Consider the following 17292-nt stretch of genomic DNA (forward strand, 5'->3'; position numbering starts at 1 on the left):
AATGCCCTCTAGCAAAGTCCACAGAGAATCTTCGTCCTAAAAGAATAAAAGTGCGAGTGGCCGCGGCAAGCACACGCCCTATGCCTTTGGCGCAAGAGGGCTACTCTCTTTGCTAGAATACACGCCTGTAAAGAAAACTGTACCCATGAAAAGCACCCAACTTTTACATTTCAGATATTGAACAGAACACAGCAAGGCAGCAGAAACGTCACATACTGATGAAATTTACAGCTACAAGCCTCCAAAGATCGGCCATCCAAGTACTGGAAAACATGTAATGGCAAAAGCATTCTCTGCATTGCTTGCCAAAATATTACCAGTTTAACAGCACAACTTGTCTAAACAGCTATGTTTAAAATCACAAGGGTGAGCTAAAGCTCATCCAAAGCAGGGAAGGGATTTGAGTGTTGCAGCCTCATTGTGCCGTGCGCTTGCTGCTAAAAAAATTACTGCCCTTCAACCTCTGCACTTTATTACTGCTATCACTAGACAGCGTCGGCAATGACCCAATAACATGCAACACCCCTGTCACACGGTCGTATTGGAGCTCTCTGGGAAATTGTATATAGGTCACTGCATATAAAGCAGCTAGTAATATGTGACAATAAGTGATAAGAATGGGATGAACATGCAATGTACTACACTAAGCAATCTATAGCTTTATTGTGCAAAATTATCAACTCCACTCTCAGGTAGCAAAATATCCTGTGGCTTCAAGGTCTGTGAATGCATTAATTATGTAGAATCAATGTCGGATTTCTTCCAGACTCGCTAGTGGCAGCGAAAACTTCCGAATAGAAAAAAAAAAATGAATGCATGCCTTTTACTGCCCCCAAGGGCTCAAATCGCCACAGAAACGTTCGAAATATCTCTGAAGGCTTGCCAGTACACTTATTAGGCCTATTGGTGCTCGTACTGACAGAAGATGACAGGTGCACACGTGTATCATTAAGGAATACATACTGTGTCCAGTGACAGTTGCCTCTCTCCACTATTAGTATACTATGTTTCATCACAATACACTGTGCCTGCTTCCCCGCAAACACTGCTGCATTGCGGCGAGGCTGACAATTGGGAACTACCATAATGGAACACTTAGACGCTTTCAAGGGTTTCCGTGCTTCGAAGCCATTGGTGACGATGACAGAGGTGGAGTCTGTGACACTGATGACAGCAGCAAATTCTTTCAATGAAAAACATGGCACCGAACAGTAGGAAACTCGGTACCGAACACTGAAGCATCTAGGTCTAGTTAGCATTGCTGCAGTGGTGGCTACGGCTGCCAGTGGATTGGTTTGAGACATAACCAAAATGGCAGTGCAGCAGTGGTCACTTCGATTAATGCCATTTCGAAGCTGCGGTCACAGCAAAAAGTCAGGAAAATCGGATGGCGAAGAGTTTCTGCGTCTGAAATTTCCTACGTTCTTATACAATGGCGCTACGGAGTACATAGTGGTGCCCCGAAGGCGTCCGCTATAGGGCATGCCTCAAAAACCATTCGATTGTACTGCTTCTACCTGTCAAATATTTCCATGCTGTATGGGACAGTGTTTGGTCATACCTGCTCTGATATTAATTTTGCCCGCACTTTCAAAATATATCTGCTTCACAGGGCCTGCACAATATATTATGGTTTACAACTTTGCTCACTCTAAATCACGTGACTTGCTAGATGAAAATGACAAATATTACTGTTATATGCTCAAATCTGTGCCAATGGTTTATCTGTGGTTAAGTGCACATAAAGGTACATAAGTATTTTTTGTTTTGTGAAGCAGAACAGTCGTACTGACCCCTGATAAATCTTTATTTTGCTTCCTTTTTTGTACACTGTATGGTGCAATAAACCAAATTTCTCCGTTTACATTCACAATACAGCCGAGTTACCTCGTATGTACGCCTCACACTAATGAAGTAGTCAATGCTTCAGGTGTGTTACTGGTCTCGGCTCTCCTACGCCTTCAGCTGTGTGCAATGTAGGGGAATGGGCAATGACAAACGTTAGTGGAGACGCTCAGGATCACAATGATGGGTGTAGTAAGAGTTGATTCCTGTAAGTTCCGCTCAAGCTCACATGCTCGCAGCCACTAATTTGGTCGAACTATTGCCTAACAGTGGAGACGCACTGCTTAGGTGAAGGGAACCTTAGGTGTAAGTAGCTCCAATAATTCCCGTGTCACAGGGGCACAAACAAATGCGAGCTTATAATGCAACAAGACGGCAACCGTGTGGGATCTATTTCTGGCCTACTTTTGGCGCAGTGTCAGGCCATGCATTTTACACCACAGAATTTCACAAAGCACAGAGCAAATTGATAGCCTCCTAGAACTAGCACCACGATACAAAATGAACGACCTAACAGTCAATGCCATTATGCCAAAAGTATTTTGGAAATAGTATGTGCCATTTGATTGCCACTTGATGCATTTCATTATAAGACTTAATTATGACAACAAAAATAAACCATTTGCAAGGGTTCAGCAAACATGAGAAGCAAAGATGTGAAAGAAAGTTTGTAATAATATAAATAATGATTAAGAATAATCACACTGGCACTCTTATATGGCACCTCTGAGGCATGTTAACAAAGAATGTCAAAATCTACCAATATGTCTACACCTTTAAGTAACATCACAGGTAGAAAATCTTTTACACAATTTAGTAGAGACTGAAAGTTTAGAAACTCAATTCAGAGAGAATAGCGATGTCAATGCGGTTACACGCACACACACAGAACAGCATCCCAGATGTTACTTACGTGCACTTCAAAATTACGACTTGCTGAAGAGGACAAAACTAAGAAATAAGTTAACACCAGTACAGTGCAACAAACACAAATAAAAAGAAGTAATGAGAAACAGAAATGAACATTTAATTAGCAAAACTGGTGAGACATCACAGAGGAACAGACGAGCAATTGGAACCTCCTGCATGCGAGGTAAAATGCCCACAATGGACTGCGACGAACTGACTTTCACACTACACAGAACCTAACACATGTGCACAAAAACAATGTTACATTGCAGATGTTACTGAATCGAAACTATAGGTAAAGTTGTACCCTGAACAAAGCAAATGCACCACACAGAGCCACTGCATTGGCACCCTCTGCATAGCCACACAGAAAACACCCACGTGCAGTCATGAGTGCTCGCAAAAAAACCTACGATGAATGCAGACTATAATACATGACTTCACAGAATCATGATACTCAACTACTAATCATCGCCATTCTATCTGAAGTGAGTAACATGCATAGCAACAACTCACCTAAAACAGTGAATAAAAGTTCGTTGCACACAACAATCTCATGACATCTCAATACACAGGATGTTTTGGAGCAGTTCTATTTTTATGCCACCATGCTTAATTTGCAAGAAATCTTTTGAATCCCAGGGTGCAGTGGACAAGTGTGATGCTTCCACTGCTGTCCTATCTGCAGTACACCTCTATAAGCCACCACATGACCAGAGCAAGCAACCAAATGCGTATGTCGTGTTCTTGCACATTCTCGCATGCCTTCTTAAGGCTAGAAGTGTGTCCGGAGGCTTCAATGCCCACAAACTCAACCAAGCCAAAGTGCCAGTGTGATTAATACAGAGCGCTTTACATGAAATTTTCTATAGGAGGAATAGAAGCTGTGGAGCTGGTCAATACTAAAAGAGACACAGGTCCCTTATAGGCAGTAGGAAAATGAGTAGCTGTTAGGAGAGTGAGAAATTAACAGTGCAGAACAATGGGAGAAAACATGAGTGCAATGAGAAAGTGCTATAAAGCACAAGAGGCAGCAAGAAAAACAGCACGGCACAGCAAACCAAGTGAAACAGCAAAGAAATCAGAATGACAGAGAAGCTTGTGTAAATAAAGAAAAGAAAATATGCCAGTGTTCTCAAACCAAGGAGACAGAGTGAGTGAGACCTACCAGGTGTGGCATTCTAGTCTGTAGCACCTGCAAGTCTTCGTAGCTATACAAAGGCTGCTGCTGCAAGCCCTTTTGTGGGTTGGGCAAAACAGAAAAAAAAAGGACAGGAGAAACAAAAAAGGTCAGGATCACCATGCTTTCAAAAGCTCATCACAGAACCAAACAATAGAAACATAATAGAAATGCAACCAAACTGCAAAACATGCATGTTTCAATGTACGCCAAAGGGAAACTAAACTCTGCAATAATACACAATGCTACTTCGAGGTCACAGAAGCTGGTGCCGAACCATGTACACACTTCTGGAACAAGAAAGCCATACACACAATGCGAAAGTTTTAGCAAACACTGCAAACAGCTTCCATTAAGAGTGCAGAATTCTTTTACAGTGCAGTCCACTTATAACAATTTCGAGAAAAAACGAGAAGTCCGATCGTTATAACTGATCATCGCTATATTTGGACTGCCGAAAAAAAAAAAAAAAAATGCCAAATACACATTGCAGTCCCGAAACCGAAACTGCCACTTGCAATAAAAAAAAAATAAAAAATCAATGTTGTAGAAAGTAGGCCGTGAAAAATAAAACTTATTTATACCTCTACACAGCGTCTCAATCGTTAGGCACGCTGAAATAGAAATCTGCACTTGCTTTTGCAGAAGTTTCGGATTCACAACTTCCGTGTACATCGCGTCCATCTGCTGCGCGAACACTGGCGGCTATAATTTAGCGTGAATGAATTCAATCAGCGACTCGATCGTGGCCACTGCTTCTAGCCTTCATGATCGCGCGCCCGGTTTTCATAATCGTCGATTTCATCGACTGTGTGAGCTCGCACTTCTTTGAGTCTCGAAAAATTTACGTCAAAGACGGGCCATTGTCAACCTCGTCGTCACTGCTGCTGCTGTCGTCGCCTCCGTCGCACAACGCTGTTGTCTGACAACGATCGCCCCGTCGGAGTTCTCTTCGCAGAACGAGGCAGCACTATTTGAACTCAGAAGCTCCTCCATCGAAGCACCACCCATTTCATTGTCAGTAGCGACGTGCTCCCAGAGTTCGGACACCACCGTGTTGGTTTCGCCCAGGGGGGTTTCGTCCTGGCACACAAAGCCCGCTATTTTCGTTGATCGGCATGGGCACTGCTTCTAGCCTTCATGATCGCGCGCCCGGTTTTCATAATCGTCGATATCATCGACTGCGTGAGCTCGTACTTCTTTGAGTCTAGCAAAATTTGCAGTTTCGTCTTTCCGCCTTGTCGGCTCACCTCCAGGCTCCCGCTGCTATTTTTTTACTTTCGTCCGCCTCGTAGTAGCCTACGTGAGTAGGACTGGAGCTCGCGCACTGTGCCTTTGCCCGTGCGAGGAGCGGTGTCTAGTGCTCGCGCGAGGTCGTACTACGCCGTGCCGCACTTGCCGAAAGCCAAAGCCGAAGGAGATTGCCAGAGCTCTCGCGAATTGACCCATTGGTTATTGCCAGAGCAAGTAGCATAGCTGCCAGGACTTTTCCTAGCGGCGTGTCCCAGCTTGAGCCTGTGCTCTCGCCGCGACGTACTATAGGTGCCTATTTCTGTATTTTCGCCCTGGTGCTGGACCCCTTTGGTTCCCCGCCGCGCGGGCTTTTGTGCAGTGCTGGTGCCGCCGGATTCAATAAACGATTTCCGCCAACTCAGGGCGTTAGTGTGTTTTTGCGTGCGTCACTTGGTAGCCCCTTGCAGCCTCCGAGCTCGCGCGCAAGCTGTTTCTGGAGGTGATGGCTGATGCGGCCCTGTGGCTCGCTAAGCTCGAACCCGCGGTGGTTGGTCTCCTGTGAGACACCAAGAACCCACAAAATGCGAAGTCAACATATCCATTCCAAGCGGTGGACCTTTCTTGGACCAGCCCGGCCTAACCTGCTGGTAGCTCTGCGGAATAGCACTGCTGTCAGTTGTTGAAGGCGGCAGTTGTGCTTCACACATCCACGGCGTACAAGCAATGAAGTGTGATTCGGTTTCTATGGAGCAAGGGACAAACAGCTATCGAACTCCACAGGGAAATGCAGCCCACGTATGAGGAAAGGTGTCTCGCTTTGAGAAGACAGCAGTCAGACGGTGGTCCCACAGTCAGCCGGACGAATTCTACCACAGGGAAATCTCAAATTTAGTGCTGCGATGGGACATGTGTCTGAACCGGTGTGGGGACTATGTAAAAAGAAAAGTGTAAGGTACGTAGAATAGTACGTATATTTGTAATTACCTGTATGTACTTTATTCTGGTTGATAAAAAATTGGGTCAAAGACTGATTCGCCCTCGGACAAAATGTATGATTACTGTTACGCACATGAGTGTACAATGTTTTCCCCACGGTGGGCGGCGGTGGACTTTGGATATAACGGACCTGTTTTGATGGATCATCATGGACAGTTGTAACTAGTGTCGACTGTATACGTCGACAGCATGCTTCTTGGTATGTTGCGCTTCTTCGCGATTTCATAATTGCTCTCTTCCAAGCTTCTACTTCCCATCAAATTTCCGAATTCTTCCTTCAGGGTTTTGGCATAGTGTATGATGAGAGTGACAGAGGAAGCACCGGTGTAGTTGATGGATGGACTGAATAGCGTACAGCCGTTCTTCAGTTTTGAAGAGGATAACGAAGATGCTTTCCGACACATTCGAGCCTTCGAAGATAAGCTTGCGGCAATCGCATTCAGAGTAAAAAAGCAGAGAGATTACAGAATTCATTTGTAAATAAAAGGATTTTAAAGGAGCTTTAACTTCTGTCATCATCAAACATATCCTTCTGTTTATAACTTTTGGTTGTTTGAATTTCATGAGTGTCCCCATGAAACTACAAGCTTTTACTGCACTCGGCCGTTGCGATCATTCAGGTATCATGGGTGTGACAGGTAGTACAGTGGAATCTCGATGATACGAATCTCACGGGGTCACGAAAAATATTCGTATTAGCCGAAATTCGTATCATCGAAACACAATTAAAACTAGCTAAACTAAAGAGTCGGAGGTGAACTCACTCAGGTACACGCACGTAAAAAGCATCTACAGTATAGGTTACTTATAACGCAACTGTTTATAGTGCAGAACTGGCTACAACGCGGCCTTTTCCGACTCCCGTTTACCCTCCCATAGAACTCCATGTATACGCATACCGCTTACAGTGCAGCCGCGCGAGACGAAATACCGGTTATAATGCGGCTTCCGCTGGAAAATCTCCCCGACAAGGGCGGTAGCAAGCACGCGTCTCAACGAGGTGCGCCCACCGACGGGAGAGGAGATCAACGAGGGCGATAAAATCGTCGCCGCGCGCCGTATGTGCGAGTGAAAGCGTGCCTTTCGCGCGGGCGACGCACGCCTCCAAGCACAGAGAGCCAATGCACAGCGGAGAGCAAACGCGACTTCCGTCACGGCCGTAGAGCCCGGCCCTGCTTCCGTTCGCGGAAAAGGAGGGGGGGGCGACGCTGTGGGGCACCAAATGCGTATCTTGCAACCGGGCGCAAGGGTAACTGGCGACTCAATCTCCCACGCGAAAGGAGCAAAGCAGGAAGGCAGCGCAGGAGGGAGGGAAGGAGAGAGCGAGAGGGGGGGGGGGGGAGGGCGGCTTCTACTCTGCCAACAAATGCGTTCTTGTACTTTGCGCCTGTGCCGGCTGTCAGGGTTGTCGCGCGCACCGTATCTTGAAAGCGATCTCCACACGGCTCTGACCTTTGTATGCGCTGTGCTTACGCCGCTCAGTTTTCGTTGAAGCGATAGACCGCACTTCCCCACGCCTGTGTGGGGAAAAGAGCAAAAGCAAGAAAAGCGCCACCGCGTCAAACTCTTCGTGCCCAGTCGCGGCCTCCGCGCTGTCCGGCGCCGCGTCCGCGCCTCCGCCCCAAAAGAGAAAAGGAGAAAGCGCGTGACTGCGCGCTGTTCTCTTTCGCGGCCGTCGGTGGGGCGGCATTTATTCGTATCAACCGTTCTCTAGCACGTTGCAAAGTAATAGGGCTCAGCATGGACCACAGAAAAATTCGTATCATCAAGATTCCACTGTACTACATTGATTCACATAATCTTTGGGCTTATGGCATTAATCATTACACTTTATCTGCATTTATTGGCTTAAATTTACACACAATCACTTTTTAATCGCACGACGGCGATAAGACCCAGTGCACATGCATAATTATTGGTAATGTTGCATTTATAAGAATATTTTGTTCAATATGATCATTTTGTGAAATTACCATGTTTTGAAGTCAGAAGGATGAAATTTATGCAAGTCCCATACATCCCATGCTGGCTAAACTACCCCGCCTGCAGCTCCCATAGATGCATAGCGCAAGCAACAGCGGCCTTTCAGCCAACACGACAATCCATCTTGTACGAGGGTGAAGTCTGAGCGGAAATGCTCGTATGTGTTCGTACAGAAGATATGGACTCAAAATTCAAGGACAATTCGATAATCTCAAGGCTGCCAAAGGCCAAAGTTTGATGAGAATAAACATTATTAATACATATACACTGAAAAATAGTGAAATCTGCATCCCAGCCGCAATTTCTTGGGAGCTAAGCAGCTGCTGAGCAGGATACACGCTTAAAGATCTTCAGGTCGCTTTAAAAAATACATGTCACGCTGAAGCCAAATGGCTGAAACTCACTTCCCTTCAGGCATTTGTAGAGCCTCGGTCTTGAAAACGGGGCTATGACAGTGTCCATGGCATAGCCCTTATGTGAAGTTTATTACTTTGAATGATCAAAGGTCACCTCCAAATCCAGTTTCAAAGGCCCTTGAATATATTTTTCTAAATTTTCAAGGGTTTCAAGATTGTGTGCTCGCAAACCCGGGTTACATAGTGAACCAATCCTCAAGCTCAGAAGTCCTACATGTTATTTCAGAAGTATACCCTACACATTTCTCTTTGGTGTCCCTTGAAGCTCACGGCTGTGTTAATTTGTGTCCCACTCTTAATCCTGGTTGTACCACCATGTAGCCACAGTACGTTAATTATAACAATTAGCAACTGGATTTTCACTTCAGCAGCAGACTGAATTGTCACATGCAACTTTTTAAGTGAACTGCCCAGAGTGCAGCTCTTGCAGCCTCTCCTCAGGTTTCAAGTGTTTCAGTCAACAGTGCACATTTCAGAATGAAAGTCATCATTGGAAAAGCTGCAAATATGCACACTTCTCAAATAGCTTGAAAACTAAATGCTGCGCTGTAACTTCCAAATAAGTTTCGCCAATAGCAAAATATGTGGAACAGGTGGTGGGAACAGAAGAAGAATGTCAAGTTCAAGCTGTCAGTAGTGTTACTAGCTGCTAAATGCTGCATAAAGCTTCAAATCAAATTAACTTAAACTTTATTCCTTTCTCAAAACATGCGGGAAGATGACGGCTCAATAAACAAAGTGGATGTCCACTCTTCTAGAAGGGCTTCGAGCTCACATTTGACAGTCAGCGTAATCACCTACATCATAGAATCTTCACTGTGATGACCAGCTGCTAATGTTTGGCACCTTGCGAGTGCAGAAAACATGCACTGCCGCTTTCCAGCTGCTGAAATCATGCTTTTTTAAAATTAAAATTGCGTGCCCAGACTTCTAGCATTAACACCTAACTCCCCAAAGGGCCATACATGGCCCATGCGCATAGCTAACAGCTTTTAAATATTTACACATGTAACCAGGTTAAAATATGTAGTAAAATACTCGACATGCTTCCTTGAATGAACACCTTGGCGAGTACATGCGTAGGGCAGATACATGCACAGGAGGCATCAAGGGAGCCCCCACATATCTCTTGACGACACTTCCCACAAGAAGAATGAAGCGCAACACTACTCTTACATGAAGACAATGGCAGAGGTCCTCGACTCAATAAGCTCAACAATAATAAAGCTCAACAGAAGAAAACTTCAAATAGGCAAGAAAAAAAACTGCAGGAACTCACATAGTATGGCATGGCAGCATTTCCCACAAGGAACTGGTGGCCCAGCATGGCAGTAGGCACTCCAGGCGGCATTGTAGGCATGGTCTTGCCTGCTGCGCAACCCGCAGGATTATTTTGTAACAATTCTAGCGCAAGCAAAACACAGCGTACAACAGACACTCGATACCAGTATGATAACATTTTTTTTAAGGAGGAATGAGCGGATCGAGACTAAATTCGTTACCTTTTGGTGCAGAATGCTGAAATTTGGTATATACAGTTGACTCGTGATAATTCAAACAAATTTCAAATTTTTGGTTGGCCTGTTATGTTTTCAGTTATATTAAAGCCGCTGAAGTTTTCATAAGCAAAAAACTGCACCCATGCCACAGAACGGACTACGCGCTCTGTGGTCCCGCTGCATCAATGTCTCTTTCGCGTGGGCTATGCCACAGACAGTTTTGTTTCACATTGTTTGCAGAAGAGGAACGAGTGCGCTGTCTCTGCTGATGTTGAAATTAGATGCACGTTGCATCGAAATAAGATCTAGAACGTGCGAATGAACACGAACCTGTAGAGAGGCGCGAGGACTTCTTTCTGGGGTTTTTACGTGCCAAAACCAGTTCTGATTATAAGGCACACCGTAGTGGAGGGTTCCGGATTAATTTCGACCACCTGAGGTTAACCTTTAACGTGCACTACAACGCAAGCACACGGGCGTTTTTGCATTTCGCCTCCATCGAAACGATCTCTGTAGGCCAGGAACTCAAGCATGTTGGTCCCATGGAACCCTGCTAAGCTCGATGAAGTGCCACCCAGTGGTAGGCAAAGCAAGTAACTGCACTCACTTGCTGACATGGAGTTCTTGAGCACAGACGTCGTTGCCGTGGCACCCGCTAATGAGGAGGCTGTTGTCGCCTAGCGTCGACGCTGGCCCAGAAGGGAGCCCCGCTGCAGTGGCAGGGACGTGCGAGTTCTCATATGTGTGCTGCAATTGTTCAAGAGAAGAGAATGAAATTAAGCACACAGAGAACGCACACAGGCCCAGGTTATGAGCCACTACAAAACAAACGAAAAAAAAAAAGGCTCCCTAGAGAAACAGGAAAAGGCAATGCTCTCATGGAGATTCCCGTTTGTGTTCAGCCCCAACACCAGTAAACAACGTTCGAAGAAAACTAGAAAAGCCAAAAACAATTTTCTCGGAAGAAAAAAACTTTACAAAGGTGGCAAAGTAGCCTATTAATTGCCTTTGAGGGAGTAACAACTCAGTTTTACCTATAAAAACAAGAACTTGCACCGCCTAGCGCTACACTCGGTTACATTCTTGCCACTGTGGCACTTCCTGGTGCGGTTCATTCATTCCCTCTACGCTGCAAGACTCTCTGCTTGTGAATCTGGTACAGTAAAAGCTCAATAATTAATGTCATATGGGCAAAGGAAACAATGGAAGTCATACCATGATTGCTTTACAAGCTGAAACACTTTGCCGAGGTGTTTGCTATAACCGTGTTATAAAAAAGTTGGCAACCGAAACAAAAATACATTTAGTACATCCCATATATTTAAGACCATACATTTGTTACCTGCTGATATGAGAAAAAAAAAAAAAAAAACCTGCTGGAGACCTATAATCTTGATAAACGGAAATCGCTTAAACGGAATTGCCCCTTAAACGAAACAGCCCCCTGTAATTTGGTTGGTTTTGTATTCAGGTAACATAAAAAACTTTCGTTAATCGGAACTCACATTTCTGCATCACCATGTAAGTGGAACCGAAAATGAAACTTCTTGGCAGACCCATTGCCATGAGCATCAATTTTTTTCGGTTCCGACTGTTTCTTGTCTTTAGTCGTAGGCCTCACCTCGTTGGTAGTCAGCCGTGTTAGTGCAACGAATGCGCAGTTCTTGTGTTTAACGCACTGCACGGGCCCACGCGCGGACCCGGGCCTGACTCCGTCCCGCTCATTAAGGGGGACATGGCTTTGAAAATCAACTTCCTGATTTCTTCATGGATTTTGATGAAAATTGGCACAAATGTTTAGAATGTCTCCCTGATACTTCCATAAAAGTTTCAGAGTGATACCTTGAGAAGATTTTATTGAGCAGAATTTTTCTCTCGAATTTTCTGGAGGGCCTAGGGAGCTTAAAAAACATGATGGAAGGCTCGTTGAGTATTGACGGCATAGCTCAATGCGTGCTGAAGGTCGTGACAGTCTTACTTTTTTTTTCGCAACACAAATTTTTTAGATAGTCATTTTTCAAGTTACCTTCACACCAAGCACACTTTCGGGGTGAATGAATAGCCATGCCATAAATTTATAAAAAGTCAAGATAAAAATGCGAGACTGTCTCGACCTGCACTGTAGTCCAAGGAACGTGACAAAAAAACAATCAAAATAGGCTAAACGGTAACGAAGAAATCAGCTCCAGAAACTGAGCAGAAAGGCGAAAAAACAGTTTTGAGAAAACGGCTCTCAAAGTTGCACCTTCTCTTCAGTTCTCTAAAACGCACCAAAGTTGTATCTTTGATGTGTTTTGTGACGTGGGGCTTCTTGGACATGTGGCCTCTGGTCTGCTGACCTTCGTTCTGCCTTTTTCATGTTTGTCTGGCCTTCTTTACTGCTGCTCTACAAAGAGCATGGTGGCTGGGTTTCAAACCAAGTGAGGTGCAGAACTATGTCGGCATAAATATACAGTAGTTCTAGTGTTGTATCTGCAGACTGCCTCATTGATAGCAGCCTCCTGTGCAGTCAGTGAGGCATTGTTTTCTTTTGGTAGAATCGACCATGTTACTGAATGAAGGCTCTCAGCAGGCTTCTGAATCATCTTCCATTGACAATGGCCATGGAGGTTAGGAGAGCCACTGATAGATAGGCAGCAATGCAGCTGCTAGGTGCTTTCCAGCCTGTACTTTTGTATCATGCCTCACTTCTGCAGCCAGGTGTCTGTGCCAGCCCAAGTGGCCTAGTGAATAGAGCTCATGATGAGGTTCTCTTTATGAATTAAAGGGGTGGTATGATAGGTATTGTTACGAGATATCGTGGCATTACGATAATATAGTCGGCGCGCGATGTGCCAAGTCGCGGGTCCGAGGTGCCGATGTGCGAAATGCCTGGTCGCGGGTCCGCGGAATAGACGCTCGACGAGCTTAGTCGCGCAGTCCGAGGTGCCGATGCGCGAAATGCCTGGTCGCGGGTCCAAACGCTCAGTAAGCTCAATCGCGCAGTCCGAGGTGCCGACGCGCGAAATGCCTAGCCACGGGTCCGAGGAATAGACCTCTCCCTGTTTGCAAGCAGCGTGACGTCACTGCGGGGGCCCCTCCCCTCTGCCGCGCCTCCGAAGCGGGCGCTGGTTGGCAAAAAACGTTTATGCGAGCTGTTCTCTCAGCATAAGTGCGCTGCTTCTATGGCAACTGCTGTGATCGTAAGTCCAGAATACTGCTATTTTTTGAAGTGACAGCATTTACGAACTGTGCTTAGGAATTATTTCGAACGATGTTTGACGCATAATGGATATATCGAACTCGGCCACCCCAGACCGCCCGCGCTCCGTTGACAGGCGGCGAGCTTTCCCGCAACACTTTCGAAACTAGCGGCAGCGCGGTGGGCGTTTACGACCACTGCACACATCGATGGCGCCGAGAGCGCCACTTGAACGTAGCGGCGTGCGCACGCCGCATCCTTGCAGCGTCGACGGGTCGACGCACTGCACTTGTTGGACTAGCTCCTCCCCGTCGTCGCATCCCTGGTCGCATCGATCGTTGCGCTCGTAGCCTCGTTGTGTTCGTGTGTGTGGAGTTAGGCCTGTCGCACGTCGTGGTGTGTGTAACGATGGCTGCAAACGCTAAGAAACGGACGACTCTGACTTTTGCTGCTAAACTAGAAGCAATCCAGCGCGTCGAGAATGGCGAGAAGAAGTCGAGCGTCGCAGAAGCGTTTGGCATACCAAGGAGCACATTGAGTACGACAGCACTGGTACAACAGCAGAGCGGACAGATGTGGAGATCGTCGCCAAAGTTACTGCTGAGCAGCCAAATAAAAACGCTGCCGATGGATCCCGCAAGCGCTGATGTGCCCCGCTCCCCTACATCAGCTGAGGTCATAGCTGCTCGGCCCTTGTGGCGGCGGCGGCGCGATGAAGGCACCGGCCTATCACTTGGATCGCCTGGATTACATTGAGGACGCAGTCGTCAAACACGCCATTGCAAACAAAAAGCAGGCTACCCTTTTTCAGTATTTTAAGCGGACGCAATAAATGCTTTGTTTGAATCCTCAAGTGATACTTACTGCACCATGATTGGTATTGGTTGTGTTCCACAAGTTTTTGACGCATTTACTTGATTTTTTTATATCGAATTCTGGATATATCGAACTCGCGATCGCCGCGCTGTTCGATATATCGAGGTTCGACTGTATAATGCGTCCCCGTTTCACCGGTGCAACAACGTAGCGTTGTTGCATGGTTCCCGTAAGTCAGCGTGTGGTGATTTCCTAAAAGTGCGCCTCCTCCGTAGATAAAACATCCACAAAAATGTATTACTCCTCGAAAACGAACATTTCGTCACAGATGATGCACATTTTCGCGGTGGCAAAGTGATATTTCGCTAAGTGTCGGCTCTTCGAACACAAATTTGTATTGCATTGTCGTGAATGCACTGATTTGCGCTCCGTTTACACTGTAGTTTTAAACGATGTACAAGATGAACTTCGTCTACAACTACACGGCGGCTCAGTGGAGCCGTCACAATTAGCGGCGCCTGAATTCAGATGAGGGAGAAATGCATAAAAACTTATTAGCCTGCTTTAGGAGCATGGTAAGATATACCCTAGGTGGACAAAATTAATCCGGAGCCTTTCGTTACACTGTCCCCCATAAGCCGCTGTGCACCTTAGGGATGTTAAACACCATAATTTAATTTTAATGATTAGTCTCGGTCATGTGAATGTACAAAGCAAAATCTTGCATAAGTACATAATCCGTTGCGCGGTAACTTCGCTGTGTCTGCTGCCTCCTTTGCTGCTCTCACCTTTACAAGACCCAACTTTTGCATGTGTACGTGCATCATCACGGCATAAAGTCTGTACCATGAAGGTAAATACACCAATAACGAAAAAAGTTGAGTTTTACCTAAGACCCGTGAGATCTGTGTTAAATCGCGATAATTTCAGTGGTTTGCCTTTTGGGCATTCCCCGTTGGTGAAATGTATACACACAGCTTCGTCAGTGGTTAAAACATCGTAGGAGCTCATTTGTAGTCATACCTCTAAGTCGATAAATTATTCTCAAGCGAAGATTTTTTTTTTCTGCACTCAGCGCAGATGGCCCCGAAATGCATGCGCTCACTAATCGTCGCGTCTCGTTCATTCTCACCTGTCCAATACTTACGGGTCCTGAAGTTCTATCGGAGCCTGATCACTACGACTGGTTTTATTACACGCAACACGCGTCCAGTCTCGTAAGCGAGATGTAGTAATGATCGCGTAGTACACTACGCGCGCGCGAGCACACATACACGCACCCACACGCATAATGTGGTCCGTTTCTCTACGCAAAGGTAAGCCGATATCGTCGCTGTTCTCGCCGCACACTTTACCACAACAAATGTGGCACACTTCCATGGAAAAGCCGATATTCTTCATTGCACAACCCATCACAAACCACGCACCACGTGCGCATGTAAAAAAGGCCAGCGTCGCCACATTTTCCATCACGCAGTTTACCACACGCTGATGCTAATATGGCTGGCAAGAGAATTGTGGAGGTTCACGTAAAAATATAAAATAAATAAAAGAACACGCGTCCACGTGGCGCCCACCTACACCAACTACGCGCGACTGCACCACGCAGAAAGCCGGCAGGCTGCTGCTTTTTGCCAACCAGGGTCACCGCACGTGCGCCGGTGACGTCACGCTGTGACGTCGCCGGTGCGGTGTGACGTACCCCAGGAGAGGTCTATAGACGCTCGAGGTGTCGACACTCGATGAGCGATGTGCCGACACGCGAATTGCCTAGCCGCGGGCTCGAGGAGTCGACGCTCGAGGTGCCGACGCGCGAAGTGCCTAGCCGCGGGTCCGAGGAGTCGACACTCGATGAGCGATGTGCCGACGCGCGAAATGCCTAGCCGCGGGCTCGACGAGTCGATGCTCGATTAGCTCAGTCACACAGTCCGAGGTGCCGATGCGCGAAATGCTTAGGCAAGGATCCGAGAAGTCTGCGCGCGATGTGCTTCATCGATGAGTCGGAGACGCCTACGCGCGAAAGGCTTAGCCGCGTGTCCGAGCATTCCGTGCCCGAAGTTCGGTCGCGAAGTCCGCGTCACCGATGCTCGGAATGCTTAGCCGCGGGTCTGAGACGTCCACAAAAAGCAGAATCGGCCACGCTACTGCGATGTCCGCGTAGCGCCCGCTTTAACACTCGTCGAGATTATGGAAACTGTCCGGAGCTCGCGAGGAGACCGCAACAAGCGGAGCAGACGACGCCATCACGGAGCGAGCACCGGACCAATGGCGAACCGCGCTGGAGTCCCGTGGCGGGCGCGGCCAATCGGTGGCTCCGGCACGACCTTCAATCATTTGCTTTTTGTGTGCTTGTTTCTGTATGGAGGAGATAGCTGAAGCGGCAGATTTGAAGACGGAGAAATGCGCTCTCCAACGAGACCAAGATGGCGGCGCTCGGCTGCGCCGTTCCGGAGATATCGTGGCTTGAAAAACGCCGTTTTTTTCGCGATTTCCGCGCAATTTTTCGGCACCTTGGCTGATATAACAATTTTTTTAGAGCACTTCTTGGTTTTCAGTGATGATATTTCGGAATCAGATAGAATAAGAGTTACAGAAACTGAAAATGTGATTTTCAAAATATCGATTTTTTAGCCATTTTTCACGATGCGAAAGCCGCGTCCCCCCTTAAAGGGCCTAAGTAAGCCTTCGAGCACACGCGAACATTATGCATTGCATCGTTCAATGTATTCTGTGCCAAGCTGAAGTGACACGTGTAAGAAAGATGACTGTATATCTTATCAATGAAAATACGAAAGCAAATGAAGTACTCATTTTTGTGTTTGTGTTCCGCTCGCTATCGTCTACTTTGCAGCCGTTCGCATATTTTACAGGTTTCTACAGTCTTTACGAGACCGTTGTTGCTTGTTGCGTTCGGCCTGCCGATTGTTGCGCGGTCGGTCTCGATGCGCCCGATGAAACTCGAAAACGCTACATGCGTTCGGTGTAACGAAGCGTTCTATGAAGCTCGTCCGCATGGCGAAGCTCACCGCTCACCCGTGCGCAGACGATCGCACCGACGGTTCCTATGGGGCAGCTTCTGCTTCATCTACGTGAGAGAGTGGTTGCTTCGACGCTTCTAGCAACATGACTCCTGTTCCACCGGCGCAAGAATTTGTCGTGAGTGCGCCTGATGTCTCGTGCTCATCGACAGCAGTACAGTGCCCTAGGCCGGTATTTTGTAGTGATGCCTTTTTG

General features: G+C 46.7%; 1 protein-coding gene across 1 annotated transcript in view; it reads right to left on the minus strand.

Moving 5' to 3' along the window:
- The window catches only part of LOC119445040 (ubiquitin-associated protein 2-like), a 79717-nt gene that overhangs the window by 12672 nt on the left and 49753 nt on the right, over nucleotides 1-17292 (minus strand). The window contains 4 exon segments of the mRNA XM_049664848.1: nucleotides 3923-3982; nucleotides 9842-9933; nucleotides 10669-10738; nucleotides 10740-10808. Coding sequence (XP_049520805.1) covers nucleotides 3923-3982; nucleotides 9842-9933; nucleotides 10669-10738; nucleotides 10740-10808 — 291 coding nt within the window.

The sequence above is a fragment of the Dermacentor silvarum genome, chromosome 3 (genome assembly GCF_013339745.2).
Source record: "Dermacentor silvarum isolate Dsil-2018 chromosome 3, BIME_Dsil_1.4, whole genome shotgun sequence".
Taxonomy (NCBI): Eukaryota; Metazoa; Arthropoda; class Arachnida; order Ixodida; family Ixodidae; genus Dermacentor; species Dermacentor silvarum.